Here is an 18,937-nt window from a genome sequence, read left to right as displayed (position 1 = left end):
GACACATATACATTTTAACAATGTTTTATATGTAACTTGTGCCCTAAATTCAGGGACATGTCACATTTTATGTTCATAGGACAGATTCACAATGCTTATATTCAGCTTGGAGCCATTGAAGAGCAACAATACAGTAATAAACTCTGTTTTTCCTGGGGGAAGCAGATGAAATAATGCTGCTTATTTGATTGTCTAAATTAATTAATTAATAAGAACACAAATCACTGCCAAATTGAAATCAACACATTGAGGAATTTGTGTTCTTTCCTGGATAATTTCAAATGGTCCTGGAAAAAGAATACAAGTTTGTCCTAATTACTATATTTTGGAGTACAATCCTAGAAAATAGTATGATCATAAATTAGTAAGGGACGTTTTTTAGGACTTTATTTAAGACCTATTGTTTTATCATATATTTTGTCTCTTGAACCCTTTAAACTGTACTTAGACTATATTTGGGACCAACGAGTTCATGTTGTTAACTAGTCTTCGTATTTGGTTTCATTCTGTAATTGTTTCAGGTAATACATCTTAAATACTGTGTATATATATATGTATGTATATATATATATATATATATATACATATATAGGTATATATATATATATACATACATATATATATATATATTTTTTAATTTTTTTTTTTGCGATACGCAGGCCTCTCACTGTCGTGGCCTCTCCCGTTGCGGAGCACAGTCTCTGGACGCTTAGGCTCAGTGGCCATGGCTCACAGGCCCAGCCGCTCCGCGGCATGTGGGATCTTCCCAGACCGGGGCACAAACCCATGTCCCCTGCATCGGCAGGCGGACTCTCAACCACTGTGCCACCAGGGAAGCCCCCAATACTGTATATTTTTTAAGTAAAATCGTGACTTGTTGCATTTTGTCTCTTCATCTCTCCACCCCGCCCCCCATTTTTTTTACTCCCTCACACTTTGAGAATGCCTTCTCAGCCACCTTTACCCATTCTAGGCACCTCCTACCTTCATTATGGCTGAGGAGCAATCTCTCCTGGAACTCCTCAGACTCTAGCCCTTACCTGCCTCCATCAATACTTAACTGTTCATTATCATTCTTGCAGTTATTTAATCTGATCCTATAACTCATGCTAAAGTGTTAATGAAAAATGATAAATCAATCTGTCTTTTTCTCAGCTAACATTTGAATAATCAGAGTATCATTCCTTTAATAAAATTGAGGCCATAATAGTGATTTTATACTTTGTAGTGGGTTGTAAGGTGGATTGGAGGGGGAGATTTTTTGAGTAGTTGACCTTCTGTTGCCCCTAAAAATCATATCATATGAGCTTCATCTATTAATAACTAAACTTAAATAAAATAAATGAGCTTATTGACAAGACAGACAGTTGCCTGAGGTGGAAATATAGGTGATTTGGTGCCAAATGTCAATAGGCTTGAGCCTAGAGTCAGGAATGGCTACAAAAAATTGTTACTACATATCTTCTGTTACTCAAATATGAGAGGGTGAAACTCGGATCTGAGACATAAACTGGACCCTAGGCACCAGCTGAGCCTGCTAACACTACACTCTGGAGCTGAGATGGAGCCCACCAGGCCCGAGCACCCAGCACCCTGCATACCTCAGACCTGGTGCCTGGCCCTCAGATGACTGCACCTGGAGGAGGAGCCAATGACAGGATGGCCACCCCTCAGGTGTCTCTGTGACAAGATGGCCACCCAGATGGCTCCTGTGCTGGAAGCCTCATGCCAAACAACCAGCAAGACAGGAACACAGCCCTCCCATCTGCAGACAGGCTGCCTAAATTTGTACTAAGCTCACAGACCACCCAAAGCACACCACCTGAAGCTGCCCTGCCCATCAGAGGGACAAGACTCAGTTCCACCCACAAGAGTGCAGGCACCAGTCCCTCCCACCAAGAAGCCTACGCAAGCCCCTGGATCAACCTCACCCACCTGAGGGCAGACACCAGAAGCAAGAGGTACTATGACCCTGTGGTCTGCAGAAAGGAGACCACAAACACAGTAAGTTAGACAAAATGAGAAGACATAAAAATATGTTGCAGACGAAGGAGCAAGATAAAAACACAAGACCAAATAAATGAAGAGGAAATAGGCAAGCTACCTGAAAAAGAATTCACAGTAATAATAGTAAACATGAACCAAGATCTCAGAAATAGAATGGAGGCACAGATCAAGAAGATACAAGAATTGTTTAACAAGGACCTAGAAGAACTAAAGAACAAACAAAGAGTGATAAACGACACAATAACTGAAATGAAAAATACAATAGAAGGAATCAATAGCAGAATAACTGAGTCAGAAGAATGGCTAAGTATGCTGGAAGATAGAATGGTGGAAATAATGGCTGCAGAGCAGAAAAAAGAATGCAAAGAACTGAGCACAGTCTCAGAGACCTCTGGGACATTAAATGCACCAACATTTGAATTATATGGGTCTCAGAAGAAGAGAAAGAGAAAGGGTCTGAAGAGATTATACTTGAAAACTTCCCTAACATGGGAAAGGAAATAGTCACCCAAGTCCAGGAAGTGCAGAGATTCCCATACAGGATAAATACAAGGAAAAACATGCTGAGACATACTAATCAAACTAACAAAAATTAAATACAAAGAAAAAATATTAAAAGCAGCAAGGGAAAAGCAACAAATAATATACAAGGGAATAACCATAAGCTTATCAGCAGATTTTTCAGCAGAAACTCTCCAGGCCAGAAGGGAGTGGCAAGATATACTTAAAGTGATGAAAGGGAAAAACCTACAACCAAGATTACTCCACCCAACAAGGATCTCATTCAAATTCGATGGAGAAATCAAAAGTGTTACAGACAAGCAAAAGCTAAGGGAATTCAGCACCACCAAACCAGCTCCACAACAAATGCTAAAGGAACTTCTCTAGGTGGGAAACACAAGAGAAGAAAAAGACCTACAAAAACAAACCCAAAACAATTAAGAAAATGGTAATAGGAACATACATATTGATAATTACCTTAAATGTAAATGGATTAAAGGCTCCAACCAAAAGGCACAGATTGGCTGCATGGATACAAAAACAAGACTCGTATATATACTATCTACAAGAGACCCACTTCAGACCTAGGGACACATACAGACTGAAAGTGAGGGGATGGAAAAAGATATTCCATGCAAATGGAAATCAAAAGAAAGCTGAAGTAGCAATACTCATATCAGAAAAATAGACTTTAAGATAAAGACAATTACAAGAGACAAGGAAAGACACTACATAATGATCAAGGGATAAATCCAAGAAGATATAACAATTGTAAATATTTAAGCACTCAACATAGGAGCACTTCAATACATAAGGCAAATGCTAACAGCCATAAAAGGGGAAATCAACAGTAACACGATAATAGTGGAGGACTTTAACACTCCACTTACACCAATGGACAGATGATCCAGACAGAAAATTAATAAGAAAACACAAGCCTTAAATGACACATTAGACCAGATAGACTTAACTAATATTAATAGGACATTCCATCCAAAAGCAGCAGAATACACTTTCTTCTCAAGTGCACACAGAACAGTCTCCAGGATAGATCACATCTTGGGTCACAAATCAAGCCTCAGTAAATCTAAGAAAATTGAAATCGTATCAAACATCTTTTCTCACCACAACACTATGATATTAGAAATCAATTAGAGAAAGAAAAGTGTAAAAAACATAAACACATGGAGGCTAAACAATATACTACTAAGTAACCAGTGGATCAGTGAAGAAATCAAAGAGGAAATAAAAAAATACTTAAAAACAAATGACAATGAAAGCACGACAACACAAAACCTATGGGATGCAACAAAAACAGTTCTAAGAAGGAAGTTTATAGCAATACAATCCTACCTCAAGAAACAAGAAAAATCTCAAATAAACAACCTAACCTTACACCAAAAGCAATTAGAGAAAGAAGAACAAACAAAACCCAAAGTTAGTAGAAGGAAAGAAATCATAAAGATCAGATCAGAAATAAATGAAAAAGAAATGAAGGAAACAATAGCAAAGATCAATAAAACTAAAAGCTGGTTCTTTGAGAAGATAAACAAAATTGATAAACCATTAGCCAGACTCATCAAGAAAAAAAGGAGAGGACTCAAATCAACAAAATTAGAAATGAAAAAGGAGAAGTTAAAACTGACACTGCAAAAATACAAAGAATCATAAGAGACAACTAGAAGTTACTATATGCAAAAGAAATGGACAAATTCTTAGAAAGGTACAACCTTCCAAGCCTGAACCAGGAAGAAATAGAAAATATGAATAGACCAATCACAAGTATTGAAATTGAAACTGTGATTAAAAATCTTCAAACAAACAAAAGCCTGGGACCAGATGGCTCCACAGGTGAATTCTATCAAACATTTAGAGAAGAGCTAACACATATCCTTCTCAAACTCTTCCAAAAATCTGCAGAGGGAGGACTACTCCTGAGCTCATTCTATGAAACCACCATCACGGTGATAATGAAAGCAGAAAAAGGTATCACCAAAAAAGAAAATTACAGGCCAATATCATTGATGTACATAGATGCAAAAATCCTCAACAAAATACTAGCAAAAAGAATCCAACAGCACATTAAAAAGAGCTTACACCATGATCAAGTGGGATTTATCCCAAGGATGCAAAGATTCCTCAATATACACAAATCAATCCATGTGATGTACCATATTAACAAATTGAAGAATAAAAACCATATGATCATCTGAGTAGATGCAGAAAAAACTTTCAACAAAATTCAACACCCATTTATGGTAAAAACACTCCAGAAAGTGGGCATAGAGGGAACCTACCTCAACATAATAAAGGCCATATTTGACAAACCCACGGGAAACATCATTTTCAATGGTGAAAAACTGAAAGCATTTCCTCTAAGATCAGGAATAAGACAAGGATGTCCACTCTCACCACCTTTATTCAACATAGTTTTGTAAGTCCTAGCCATGGCAATCAGAGAAGAAAAAGAAAAAAAGGAGTCCAAATTGGAAAAGAAGAAGTAAAACGGTCACAGTTTGCATCCTAAAGATGCAACCAGAAAGCTACTAGAGCTCATCAATGAATTTGGTAAAATAACAGGATACAAAATTAATGCACAGAAATTTCTTGCATTTCTATATACTAACAATGAAAGATCAAAAGAGATATTAAAGAAACAATCCCATTTACCATCGCAACAAAAAGAATAAAATACCCAGGAATAAACCTACATAAGGAGGCAAAAGGCCTGTACTCAGAAAACTATAAAATACTGATGAAAGAAATCAAAGACAACACAAACAGATGGAGAGATATACCATGTTTTTGGGTTGGAAGAATCAATATTATGAACATGACTATACTACACAAAGCAACCTACAGATTCAATTCAATCCCTATCAAATTACCAAGGGCATGTTTCATAGAATTAGAACAAAAAAATTTTACAATTTGTATGGAAACCCAAAAGACCCCAAATAGTCAAAGCAATCTTGAGAAAGAAAAATGGAGCTGGAGGAATCAGGCTCCCTAACTTCAGACTATCTTACAAAGCTACAGTAATCAAGACAGTATGGTACCAGAACAAAAACAGAAATATAGATCAATGGAACAGGATAGAAAGCCCAGAGATAAACCCACGTACATATGGTCACCTTATCTTTGATAAAGGAGGCACGAGTATACAATGGAGAAAAGACAGCCTCTTCAGTAAGTGGTGCTGGGAACACTGGACAGCTACACATAAAAGAATAAAATTAGAACACTCCCTAACACCATACACAAAAATAAGCTCAAAATGGATTAAAGACCTAAATGTAAGGCCAGACACTCTCAAACTCTTAGAGGAAAACATAGGCAGAACACTTTGACACAAATCACAGCAAGATCTTTTTTGACCCACCACCTAGAGTAATGAATATAAAAACAAAAATAAACGAATGGGAACTAATGAAACTTAAAAACTTTTGCACACCAAAGGAAACTATAAACAAGATGAAAAGACAACCCTCAGAATTGGAGAAAATATTTGCAAACAAATCAACTGACAAGGGATTAATTTCCAAAGTATACAAGTAGCTCATGCAGCTCAATATCAAAAAGCAACCCAATCAAAAAATGGGTGGAAGACCTAAATAGATACTTCTCCAAAGAAGACATACAGATGGCCAAAAAACACATGAAAATATGCTCAACATCACTAATTTTTAGAGATATGAAAATCAAAACTACAATGAGGTATCACCTGACACTGGTCAGAATGGCCACCATCAAAATATGTACAAACAATAAGTGCTGGAAAGGGTGTGGAGAACAGGGAACCCTCCTGCAGTGTTGATGGGAATGTAAATTGATACAGCCACTATGGATAACAGCATGGAGGTTCCTTAAAAAACTAAAAATAGAACTACCATATGACCGAGCAATCCCGCTCCTGGGCATCTACCCAGAGAAAACCATGATTCAAAAAGACACATCCACCCCAAAGTTCATTGCAGCACTATTTACAATAGCCAGGACATGAAAGCAACCTAAATGTATGTCAACAGAAGAATGGAAAAAAGAAGATGTGGTACATATATACAGTGGAATATTACTCAGCCATAAAAAGGAACAAAAGTGTGCAATTTGTAGAGATGTGTATTGACCTAGAGACTGTCATACAGAATGAAGTAAGTCAGAGGGAGAAAAAGAAATATTGTATAATATTGCTTATATATGGAATCTAGAAAAATGATACCAATGAACTTATTTGCAAAGCACAAATAGAGACACAGACGTAGAACGGATGAATGGATACTGGGGGGAAGGGAGGTGGGATGAATTGGGAGATTGGGATTGACATATATACACTACTATGTATAAAATAGATAACTAATGAGCACCTACTGTATAGCACAGGGAACTCTATTCAATGCTGTGTGGTGACCTAAATGGGAAGGAAATCCAGAAAAGAGGGAATATATGTATACGTATAGGTGATTCACTTTGCTGTACAGCAGAAACTAACACAACAATGTAAAGCAACTATACTCCAATAAAAATTAATTAAAAAATATAAGAGGGCTTCTTATGGTAGGAATGAGAGCTAGGAAAATATTCTTCTTGCTCTGTGATGCTTGAGAATTAAAGGGTCATTCTTTGCACACAAACTCTATTTAAGGGAGCACTCCTAATCCAGTGCAGTTAGTACCTCCTGTATGATATTATTGGAATTACTGATGGTAGGAAAATCAGACCCAAAAAACCCACATTTATAGTTTAAGGTTTTCCTTGTGATTTTCCTGTTTAATAGTCACTAAGACCAGTGGGAAATGTGAGATTATTTAGCATTCAATCTAGAATTCAAAGCCCAACTCTTTTCTTAGCATTCTCTATGTGTGTTTTCTACAAATAGTGTTTAAATTTTTATAAAACATACATTGTAATTGATAAAAGGCACATTCTAGAAATTGAATTTACTGGTGCTGGTTCAACATCTCATTTGGGAGACGGTCTGTTTATGACAACATGACCTTCAGCTAAGATCACAAAACAGCTTCTATGTAGTCAGTGAACCACAAGATGGCACCACTGAACAAATATTGTTTATCTCAAGATGACTTCTAGGTTCTTTAGATAAATGCTCAAGAATAGTGTTATCCCTCTTCAAAAGCAACCTCAATCACTTCTGATTGATAGAGTGAATAGAGTATGAAAGGGGCAAATAGTAACTTTACAGTAAAGAAACCTGGCAGACATCACTTAAACCAAGTGATCTAGGTTAACTTCACCAGTGATCAGTCATGGTTATACCATGTACCCCTGACATGATGTAATGAGAAGGGCACTTCACCTCTGTGGTGTTCTTTCCTCAAACCCATGACCTCAGCCTAATCATGAGAAAACATCAGACAAACCCAAAGTGAAGGACATTCTATAGAATAGTTGACCAGTATTCCTGAAAAGTCTCAAGTTCATGAAAAATAGAAAAGTAGACTAAGGAACTGTCACAGATTGCAAGAGCCTAAGGAGATATGACAGCTAAATGGAATGCAGGTTCCCAATGCAAGTCCTACAAAAAGGACTTTAGTGTAAAAACTGAGGAAATCCTAACAAATTCTCTAATGCAGTTAAGAGTATTAGACCAATATTAATTTCTTAGTTTTGACAATTGTGCCATGGTCATATAAGATGTTAACATTAAAAGAAGCTGGGTGAAGGATATACAAGAACACTCTTGTACTGTCTTTGAAATTGTTCTCTAAGTCTGAAATTATGATTTAAAATAAAAATAGTTTAAAAGTCAAGATACAGAAAATAGTCTCTGAAATACTAAGTTAACAGGAAGCAGTTTTCCATTTATCTATTATCTGCATATTCTAGACCTCTATGGAAGCTTGCATAATGGTTAGGCATATTAACCCCATATATGGTTCCAAGATCTGGGGTTTAATTCCTCTATAGACACAGTGAGCATGTTTTTAAAACCCCACATTAGGATTCCTTGTCTGTCAAAATAATTTTGTGCAGTTTTCAAGTGAGAGAATAAATCCCAGATAATGAGGCTGGAAGCAAGTTGATTTTCTCTGTTCTATGGCAATTGGTGGCACCTTTTAAAGATATTCAGTTATCTCACTAATGTGTGTCATGAGTATGATGGCTGTGTATTCCAGAGTGTAAAAACTTTTGTGGTTTACTAACCATAGATCAAATAATGCAATATATGGCTAATACCTTTGCTAACAAGCCAAATATTTGTGTGGCACAGGATATTATTTTGGCTCACAAAAACCTCTTAGAATCAAGGAAGTAAATATTTTAACTCCTCTAAAGGGTGTGTGAGAACCAGTTTCCAACATGTTGTATTTGACTAAAAAGTTTGACTAAAAGGTGTTTTGACTAAAAAGTGTTTTGACTAAAATTTGACTAAAAAGTGTTTATGGGAATAATTAGAAAAACAATACTTTCTACATCATGATACGGGCTAAATAGATAAAAATATTAATATATATTTTCTCCCAGAGCTGTAAATAAATGTGGGACTCTCCAACATATTTAAATTTCCACATGCAAGAGAATGAAATTGGACCCCTATCTTACACCACTTACAAAAATTAACACAAAATGGGTTAAGGACTTAACCTGGAGTTGTAAAGCTCCAAGAAGAGAACATAGGGGGAAAATCTTCTTGATGTTGATCTTGGAAAGGATTTTTTGGATATGACACCAAAAGCACAAGCAACAAAATAAAAAACTTAAGTGGGACTACATCAAACAAAAAACCTTCTGCACAGCAAAAGAAACAATCAGCAAAATGAAAAGGCAACCTAAATGAGAGAAAATATTTGCAAATCATCTATCTGATGAGGGATTAATATCTAAAATATTAATTACTCTTCTCTGATCAGTCAATAACCTACAACATTTTCCTTTCCTTTAAAAATCCTAGTCTTTGGTAACTGTCATGCTCCACCCAAAACTGCTCGCCTGATCCTAGACATTTCCTTATACCTGGATCATTAGTTTCTGAACTGTATCCCGAGTCCAGCCCTATTCCCTTGCTTAGTTTCTATCCTTCTAGCCTTGTGTACTAGTTTCCTAGGTCTGTTGTAACAAATTACCAAAAACTGGATGGCTTAAAAGAAAAGATATTTATTCTCTCACAATTCTGGAGGCTAGAATTCCAAAATCAAAGTGTCTGTAGGGCCATTCTCCCTCTGAAGGCACTAGGGAGGAAGCCTTCCTTGCCTCTTCTAGCTTTGGGCAATTGCCAGCAATCCTTGGTTTTCCTTGACTTGTAGACACACTGGTCCAATCTCTGCCTCTGTCATCACATGGCATTCTCCCTGGGTATTTGTGTCTAAATTTTCCCCTTCTTATAAGGTCACTAGTTATTGGCTTTAGGGCCATCCCTAATTGAGTATGACTTCATCTTAACTTGATTACATCTACAAAGACCCTATTTTCAGAAAAGGTGACACCCACAGGTACCAGTGGTTAGAACTTCAGCATATTTTTTTGGAGGACACAACTGAACACAAAACACCTTGACCTGACTCTCACAGGCCTGACTCCATAAACTGAAACCAACAATCCATGCCATTCCCCATCAGTGCTACAACAATCTAACCAGTATAACTGTTTAATGTTAGTTCTTAGGCATGAACTGGAGTTCAATCAAAGTGCTGGTGTTTCTAGAGTTACTGTATTTCCTTGAAAGTCTAATGATCCATTTCTGACACATGGCTTCATTTACAAACAGTGGCTTGATCAATAGGATTGAAGTAACCTTAAATGTATGGGATTAAATCCTATCAAACATATCAGTGGAGAAAATGGAGTTTTGACACTCACATAGCATGTAACATTGATAGTAATGGTAGAGTGGGATTCTTTTTCTTTTGCGCTTCTTTGATCAGTTGGCTTTATTTTGATGAGAAAACTTGTAGGAATCATCTAAAAACAGTATTCATATACTTCAAAGCATATGCTTTATAAGAGAGGTTTAACAACAAACTAACAATATATTTAAGTATCACTGTCCTGAAATCAAGGAATCTCGATCTTCTGCATAGTTACTCACTTGACAGGTTACCCAAGATATTTAAAATATTATACAGAAATACCACCCCTCATTTGATCATTCTATAAGTTAAAAAGTGTGGCTGTTTTTCACATGAGATCTGTGACTAGTGACAGTCCTTTGTTTTGCCCCTATATTAGTTTACTACAGTTGCAGTAATAAATCCACAAATTAGGTGGCTTTAAACAGAAATTTATTCTCTCATAGTTCTCAAGGCTGTAAGTCTGCAGATTCATTCTCCCTCTGAAGGCTCTAGGGAAGAATACTTCCTTCCCTCTTCCTAGCTTCTAGTGGTTGCCAGCAATCCTTGGCATCTCTTGACTCATAGCTGCATCACTCCACTTTCTTCCTGTCTTCATATGACCATCTTCCCGTGTGTGTGTGTGTGTGTGTGTGTGTGTGTGTCCAAATGTCCCTCCCTTTTCTCTTATAAACATACTAGTCACTGACCACTGTAATCCAGTATGACCTCATTTAACTTGATAGCAACTTCAAAGACCCTATTTTCGAGGAAGGTCACAATATGAGGTTATGGGTGAACCTGAATTCTGTGGAGATACTGTCTAACCCAGTACAGCTGAAGAATCAAATCTGCTGGAGAACTATCAGAAAAGGCATTCTGTTTCAAGTTCAAGCCTTACTCATATCAATATCAGACTGATTTTTTTTCTATGACTACAGTTTGAAATATTTTAAAAGGCACCAGCCGCAAAATAAGAACTCTTGTTCCAAACCTCTGTGTTCATTTTTGAAAATTATCAACCTGTAACTTGTACTCACATTTTCTAAGTCCAAGTTCTTAGAATTCAGAGTGTTTTCAATAAGAAAGAATCTTTCAGAACTCCTGTTCATAAATATTTTTGGTTCATATGATTGTGGGCACACTAAGTGGTTTAAAGGCCATTGAATTAATTATGTATCATTCTTTTCTGTGATCATTATGGAAAAAACATTTTTAGTATGTGAAAGGTGTTCAATAGAAATATCTGTCTGCATAGTACCACGTAATCAGTTGGAAAAATGTTCAATAAAACATTTCCTTTTTCCCTATCTCCAGTCTGAAATTTTTACTTTTTATCTGGGTGCTTCAGTGCCATGTAAACCTAGATTAAAGATACTAAGAAAGCAATGCCTTCAAATGGCCAATCATGTCCACTACTCAAATCAAACATAAAAAGCAAAACTGCATAAATTTGCTTGATTTTTTGAGTGACATGGTTGGGGTTTCTTTAAAATGTTCATAGTTTAATATTTCTGTCCTCTACGTAATACCTTATAGTTAATCTCTATATAATATTTTATATTTCATAATAGGCTACAATGTTTAACCTTATTTAATTTTAATATTTTTTACTTTGTTTACTTCTTGATTGCTAGATTATATAGCCAGCATTTGATGTTTATTACTATCCTGTGTTTCAGGGACTCCATGAAAAGACTGGTGCACTTACAGCTGTTAAAGTGATGAATGCTCGTAAGGTAATATTACCTCCTATCTGTATTCTGTTCCCTTAGTAGACTATGGTCTTGTGATAAACAGCTCAGAAAATATTGTACTTTTTTATCATTGTTATATATAATTATCTTAATCTGCATTTATTATATTTATCATTTAATATTATTTCTATCATTAGTATATTATTTTTATTATTTATTACATTTACACGTAAAAACTTCTACTCACAATGAAAGTGCTATATATTCTAGTATTCTATAAAAATGAAAAAAATATCTGTACTCCTGTCTATTTCTAGTTGATTATCTGTTTCCAGGGATAGTAAAAAGTAGATTTCCTCTAATGTTGTGTTAGTCCTCTCTTTCATCATATTTCTTTCCCTCCCCAACCATTCCTTTTGAGAGTTGAGGCCACTAGATTTTCAATGACAGGTAGAAGGAAAAGAACTTGTCTGAGATGCACATTTTTCATGTATTTTCTGACAGGTGCGTGAGAGAGACAGTTTAATTCGCACTGTTCCTGCTAACATTCATAAAGCTGTGTCGTGGTTCATAACATATTGTCATAGAATTTGTTAAGCCCTGATTTCTGTCCTCTTTCTTTAGCATGAGTGCCTCACTTTCTCAAGATAATATTAGCATGAGCATAGCAAAGGTCAAAACATTTTCACTTCACTACACCCTAAAGGAAAATTCTCAAATATTATATTTGAAAAATTGTACATGTTAACTGAGTTGTTATCAATGTCATAAACTGTTCTTTTCCAATTTGTGCAGGAAGTGAATTGCTGAAACTATTTTAAGAGTTGCATGCTTTTTGTTTTGCTAGTAAATGTCAAATGTTGCAAACCAACATGAGTTTCAATGAATTTTGAGGTTTTGTGGACTTATTTTGGCCTATAAACCATGACTTCCAAATAATCAGCCTGGTGTTTTTTGAGTGAGACTCTCTAAAATACTTATTTCCTTTTTTTTTAACTTGAGAGACTTTGACCCACACTTAATCTACATTTCAGATACTCTAACTTGAAATAGTTAAAAATCATGTTCATCCCATAGATAGTGTCAATTACCTTGTTTATTTTTGGGGGGAAATAGCACTTTACTAACATCAAATTGTAATATCCCATTAATGGCAGTTAAATTTGTTACTATGAATTTGGTGCCAAGTTTCTGTATATATAAGAATCTGATTATTTATTAAAACTATTAGCGAAAATTGAGAGAGGAATAATATTATGTTACTCTTCCATTTAGTACTAGAAAGCACAAAGCACTTAAGAATAAACCATTTTCAGAGTGTACCAGTGGGTTTAATAACATTTTATTCTTGGCTTTGCAGACCCCTTTACCTGAAATAGGGAGGCGAGTGAGAGTGAATAAGTATCAAAAGTCTGTCGGGTGGAGATACAGTGTAAGTACTGAAAGCCTTCATTAGCCCCCAAGCCGTCTTTCCTTTAATTTTCAAGTTAAACTAGTCCCTTTGTGTTGTATCATTATCTTTAGAAGGCCACCACTAAAATGTTCTTGCCAGAAGTGATAACATATTTATGTTTTTAACATATTCACATAGTTTCATTCATTATATGTGAACACTAGCATCTATCAGAAAGCAGAGCCTGGAAGAAATGGTTCCCTGAACAGGTAAGTGTTGACTGCAGATGAAGGACTGAGTAAATTCACAGTGCTCTATGCCCTTTAGCTGAGTAATAACAAAAGAGATGATGCAAACAAGAGTGAATTTTGCCTAAAACTGGACTTGGCAAGGTCCTTTTTACACCTTTTACACGGTATTCCGGACTGACTGACTTTTCCCCCATTATGATTCTAAGAAACATTGCCATCATATATGAGCACAATGATGACTACTTTTTTGTATGTGTGAGACCAGTAGAAGACAGAAAACCAACAGGCTACCCAGCCTAAGAGTGTTGAGACATCTGGCACAGTACTTGAATACATGAAGGAGTGTGAAAGTGCTTTCTACTTGAAGCTTTTTAACTGCTTTACAAAGCAGTCTCTATTACTCTGATAATTTGCTGGCTCTAGAATAAGCGCTGGCAAAGGAAATTCTTTTTCAGGAGATGTTGATGATCTAGATGTTAGTGATCTATCAAAATATTCTCTGGGCCTAAATGTAGAGTTTTGCTCTTACAATATAATTGATATATTTTTTCTTAATTGTCTCCCCTGCAGTTAACTATCTAGTAGTCAAATATTTTCAACCTTTTGTGTCTTAATAAATATGCTCCCAGACCCATTTAAAATAACCTTTTCCATTAACAATCACATCCAGAAGAACTTTCTAGTTATATTAGGAAGGTATTGGTAAAGAGTTTCATGATTGGTTTAGTAAGTACTGGGCTCCTGTTTTGTTTACAGTGTATCTTGGGAGAAAAAGCATATCCAAAAGTAACAGGTAGTACTGATAAATAACATGCTTTGGTTGATCAAGAATCTGTGAAAGGGACTTCCCTGGTGGCACAGTGGTTAAGAGTCCACTTGCCAATGCAGGGGACACAGGTTCGATCCCTGGTCTAGGAGGATCCCACATGCTGTGGAGCAACTAAGCCCGTGTGCCACAACTACTGAGCCTGCTCTCTAGAGCCCTCGGGCCACAACTACTGAGCCCACGTGCCATAACTACTGAAGCTCGCCTTCCTAGAGCCCATGCTCCACAACAAGAGAAGCCACCGCAATGAGAAGCCCATGTACCACAACAAAGAGTAGCCCCACTCACCACAACTAGAGAAAGCCTGTGCACAGCAACAAAGACCCAATGCAGCCAAAAAAATAAATAAACTAATAATAATAATAAAATGATCACATTCTTTAAAAAAAAAGAAGCTATGAAAGGTAAGATATGAAAATTATAATTGTTTCACCAATTTTGGTTTCATCAAACATTTGTGTTAATAAATTCATTTAAAATTCATCTCCAAACCCTCACTGATATTCTTTTTATAAGGAAAAACATTTTGATTCTAGAACTGGGTGAAATTCCAAAGCAAGTTTTAGCATCCTTGAGCTGCCTCTTCTTGACAAAAAGCAGGATATTCAGGCCACTCTGGGATCAACTGGCCCTGAGCCAGGAAATGCTATAGCATCATATTACTGGGATATATGTGACAGTTTTAAATTACCCACTTGGCCTGATGGATATAATGTACTTATGTGTTTCTCACAAGCTCAACTTCCTGTTAATTGAGAATGACAAACATACTAATGCTTTCCAAACATATCTGATGTTGGTCTATTGGCTTTAGGGGAGTTTACATTTATATGGGAAACCCACTCTTAAAAGTTTTTCTAGTTGGGAACTTTGTATCCTCTGATTATATATTTTACTAAGAAAAATAAGTGATCAGCCAGTTAGCGTCTCTAAATCACCCTGAATCCTTTGGGGTAAAGAGTTTGTGACTTGCACACACATCTCATTAAGTCAGGAGGTTATGGAAAGAGCAATAATGTGGAAGTTCAGAAACATGAGTTCAAATGCCACGTCTACCACTAAATAGCCAAGAAGTTTTTGGGAAAGTAGTCTTACCTCTCTAGGCTTCAGGTTTCTCATAGGTAAAATGGCACCAGAATATTTGGCCTGTCTATAACAAGGTTAAAAGTATGGTTAAATGTAACTACAGAGCAGCCTAGAGCCCAGCCATTCTCCTCTTCCTGCCTGAGGACATGAGATTTCTTACCTAGAAAGAAAAGGAAGCTCTTTGATATCAAACTACCAAACAAGTTAAACGACTCAATCTAGCCTGTGCTTCTTTTTAACCTTTTCTTTGTGTTCTTATCCTCACACCATCATCTCATTCTTATTTATTGCACTCTTTATGAGTTCATATTTCTCTCAGCAGAATCTTGGTGCCCTGCTATGAACTGAGAGTGCCCCTGTACATAAAGAATTGCTAGTTTCTGAGGTTTATTCCTATATGATTGCAGATATTGTTACAATTTCAAAGAAGGGCAACATCACAAGGGAGGCAGAAAGTTTAAGGGTCCTACATTGCAAGAATGAAAGCCACAAGGATCAATATTTACCTTGTAGAAAACAGGTTAAGGGGATTCGAAGGAAACTTATTAACCAAGCTTCCTTGGGAGGCTGGGATGAAACTGGAACCTGAACTTCTAATATAATTCTTATGCTACAAGTGATTGTTTTATTCATTCATGCCTTTATTACACAATAAGTACAAAGAGAGTCTGTCACTGGGGTTTCCAAGTGGAGAAATACGGCTCCATCCCCTCCCCCAAAGACATACAAGTGTCTAGATTTTTTTTTATAGTAATTGAATGTTTATGGATAAATCCACTGGAAAATCCTAGGGAAATGCAAAAAAATGTTCTACAGATGTATTTTCCCCTACTTCCAGGTCTTCAAGTCAAGGTAATTGAGGGAAACGCTGAGGAGAACTAAAGATAGTTAGAGGTTCACACATTAATTGCTTTTAAGGCCAGTTGGCCCTGTTCTAATTCATCGCCCAAAATAAGCCAAAGGTATCATTTTTCACTGGATTTAAGAACAGGAGTTTAACTGTATCTTTAATTTAAAAGTCTTCACTGAATAACCAAGAGATCACTGAAGAAATCAAAGAGGAAATCAAAAAATACCTAGAAACAAATCACAATGAAAACACGAGGACCCAAAACCTGTAGGATACAGCAAAAGCAGTTCTAAGAGGGAAGTTTATAGCAATACAATCCTACCTTAAGAAACAAGAAACATCTCAAATAAATAACCGAACCTTACAGCTAAAGCTATAAGAGAAAGAAGAACAAAAAAATACGAAAATTAGCAGAAGGAAAGAAATCATAAAGATCATATCAGAAATAAATGAAAAAGAAATGAAGGAAAGAATAGCAAAGATCAATAAAACTAAAAGCTGGTTCTTTGAGAAGATAAACAAAATTGATAAACCTTTTGCCAGACTCATCAAGAAAAACAGGGAGAAGACTCAAATCAACAGAATTAGAAAGGAAAAAGTAGTAACAACTGACACTGAAGAAATACAAAGTATCACAAGAGATTACTACAAGCAACTCTATGCCAATAAAATGGACAACCTGGAAGACATGGACAAATTCTTAGAAAAGGACAACCTTCTGAGGCTGAATCAGAAAGAAATAGAAAATATGAACAGACCAATCACAAGCACTGAAATTGAGACTGTGATTAAAAATCTTCCAACAGACAAAAGCCCAGGACCAGATGGCTTCACAGGCGAATTCTATCAAACGTTTAGAGAAGGGCTAACACCTATCCTTCTCAAACTCGCCCAAAATATAGCAGAGGAAGGAACACTCCCAAACTCATTCTATGAGGCCAATATCAGTCTGATACTAAAACCAGACAAAAATGTCACAAAGGAAGAAAACGACAGGCCAATATCTCCGTTGAACACAGATGCAAAAATCCTCAACAAAATACTAGCAAACAGAATTGAACAGCACATTAAAAGGATCATACACCATGATCAAGTGGGGTTTACCCCAGGAATGCAAGCATTCTTCAAGATATGCAAATCAATCAATGGGATACACCATATGAACAAATTGAAGGAGAAAAACCATATGATCATCTCAATAGATGCAGAGAAAGCTTTCAACCAAATTCAACACCCACTTATGATAAAAACTCTCCAGAAAGTAGGCATTGAGGGAACCTACCTCAACATAATAAAGGCCATATATGACAAAGCCACAGCCAACATCGTTCTCAAAGGTGAAAAACTGAAAGCATTTCCACTAAGATCAGGAACAAAACAAGGTTGCCCACTCTCACCATTATTCAACATAGTTTTGGAAGTTTTAGCCACAGCAATCAGAGAAGAAAAAGAAATAAAAGGAATTCAAATCGGAGAAGAAGAAGTAAAGATGTCACTCTCTGCAGATGACATGATACTATACATAGAGAATCCTAAAGATGCTACCAGAAAACTACTAGAGCAAATCAATGAATTTGGTAAGCTAGCAGGATACAAAAGTAATGTACAGAAATCTCTGGCATTCCTATACACTAATGATGAAAAATCTGAAAGTGAAATTAAGAAAACACTCCCATTTACCATTGCAACAAAAAGAATAATATATCTAGGAATAAACTTACCTAAGGAGACAAAATACCTGTATGCAGAAAATAATAAGACACTGATGAAAGAAATTAAAGATAATACAAACAGATGGAGTGATATGCCATGTTCTTGGATTGGAAGAATCAACATTGTGAAAATGACTATACTACCCAAAGCAATCTACAGATTCAGTGCAATCCCTATCAAACTACCAATGGCATTTATCACAGAACTAGAACAAAAATTTTCACAATTTGTATGGAAACAAAAAGGAGCCCAAATAGCCAAAGCAATCTTGAGAAAGAAAAACGGAGCTGGAGGAATCAGGCTCCCTGACATTAGACTATACTACAAAGCTACAGTAATGAAGACAGTATGGTACTGGCACAAAAACAAAAATATAGATCAATGGAACAGGATAGAAAGCCCAGAGATAAACCCACGCACATATGGTCACCTTATCTTTGATAAAGGAGGCAAGAATATACAGTGGAGAAAAAACAGCCTCTTCAATAAGTGGTGCTGGGAACACTGGACAGCTACATGTAAAAGAATGAAATTAGAACACTCCCTAACACTATACACAAAAAGAAACTCACAATTGAATAAAGACCTAAATGTAAGGGCAGACACTCTCAAACTCCTGGAGGAAAACATAGGCAGAACACTCTATGACATAAATCACAGCAAGATCCTTTTTGACCCACCTCCTAGAGTAAAGGAAATAAAAACAAAAATAAACAAATGGGACGTAATGAAACTTAAAAGCTTTTGCACAGCAAAGAATAACATAAAGAAGACGAAAAGAGAACTCTCAGAATTGGAGAAAATATTTGCAAACGAATCAACGGACAAA

General features: G+C 36.2%; 1 protein-coding gene across 1 annotated transcript in view; it reads left to right on the top strand.

Annotated features, from left to right (window-relative positions):
* NRK (Nik related kinase) overlaps positions 1 to 18,937 on the top strand; it is a 144,188-nt gene that overhangs the window by 53,806 nt on the left and 71,445 nt on the right. The window contains exons 3-4 of the mRNA XM_060087531.1: positions 11,975 to 12,031; positions 13,350 to 13,421. Of these exons, the coding sequence (XP_059943514.1) occupies positions 11,975 to 12,031; positions 13,350 to 13,421 (129 nt within the window). The remainder of the gene's footprint in view (positions 1 to 11,974; positions 12,032 to 13,349; positions 13,422 to 18,937) is intronic.

This window comes from Mesoplodon densirostris, chromosome X, assembly GCF_025265405.1.
Source record: "Mesoplodon densirostris isolate mMesDen1 chromosome X, mMesDen1 primary haplotype, whole genome shotgun sequence".
Taxonomy (NCBI): Eukaryota; Metazoa; Chordata; class Mammalia; order Artiodactyla; family Ziphiidae; genus Mesoplodon; species Mesoplodon densirostris.
Note: the sequence above shows the minus strand (reverse complement) of the source record. Positions and strands in the feature narration are given on the sequence as shown.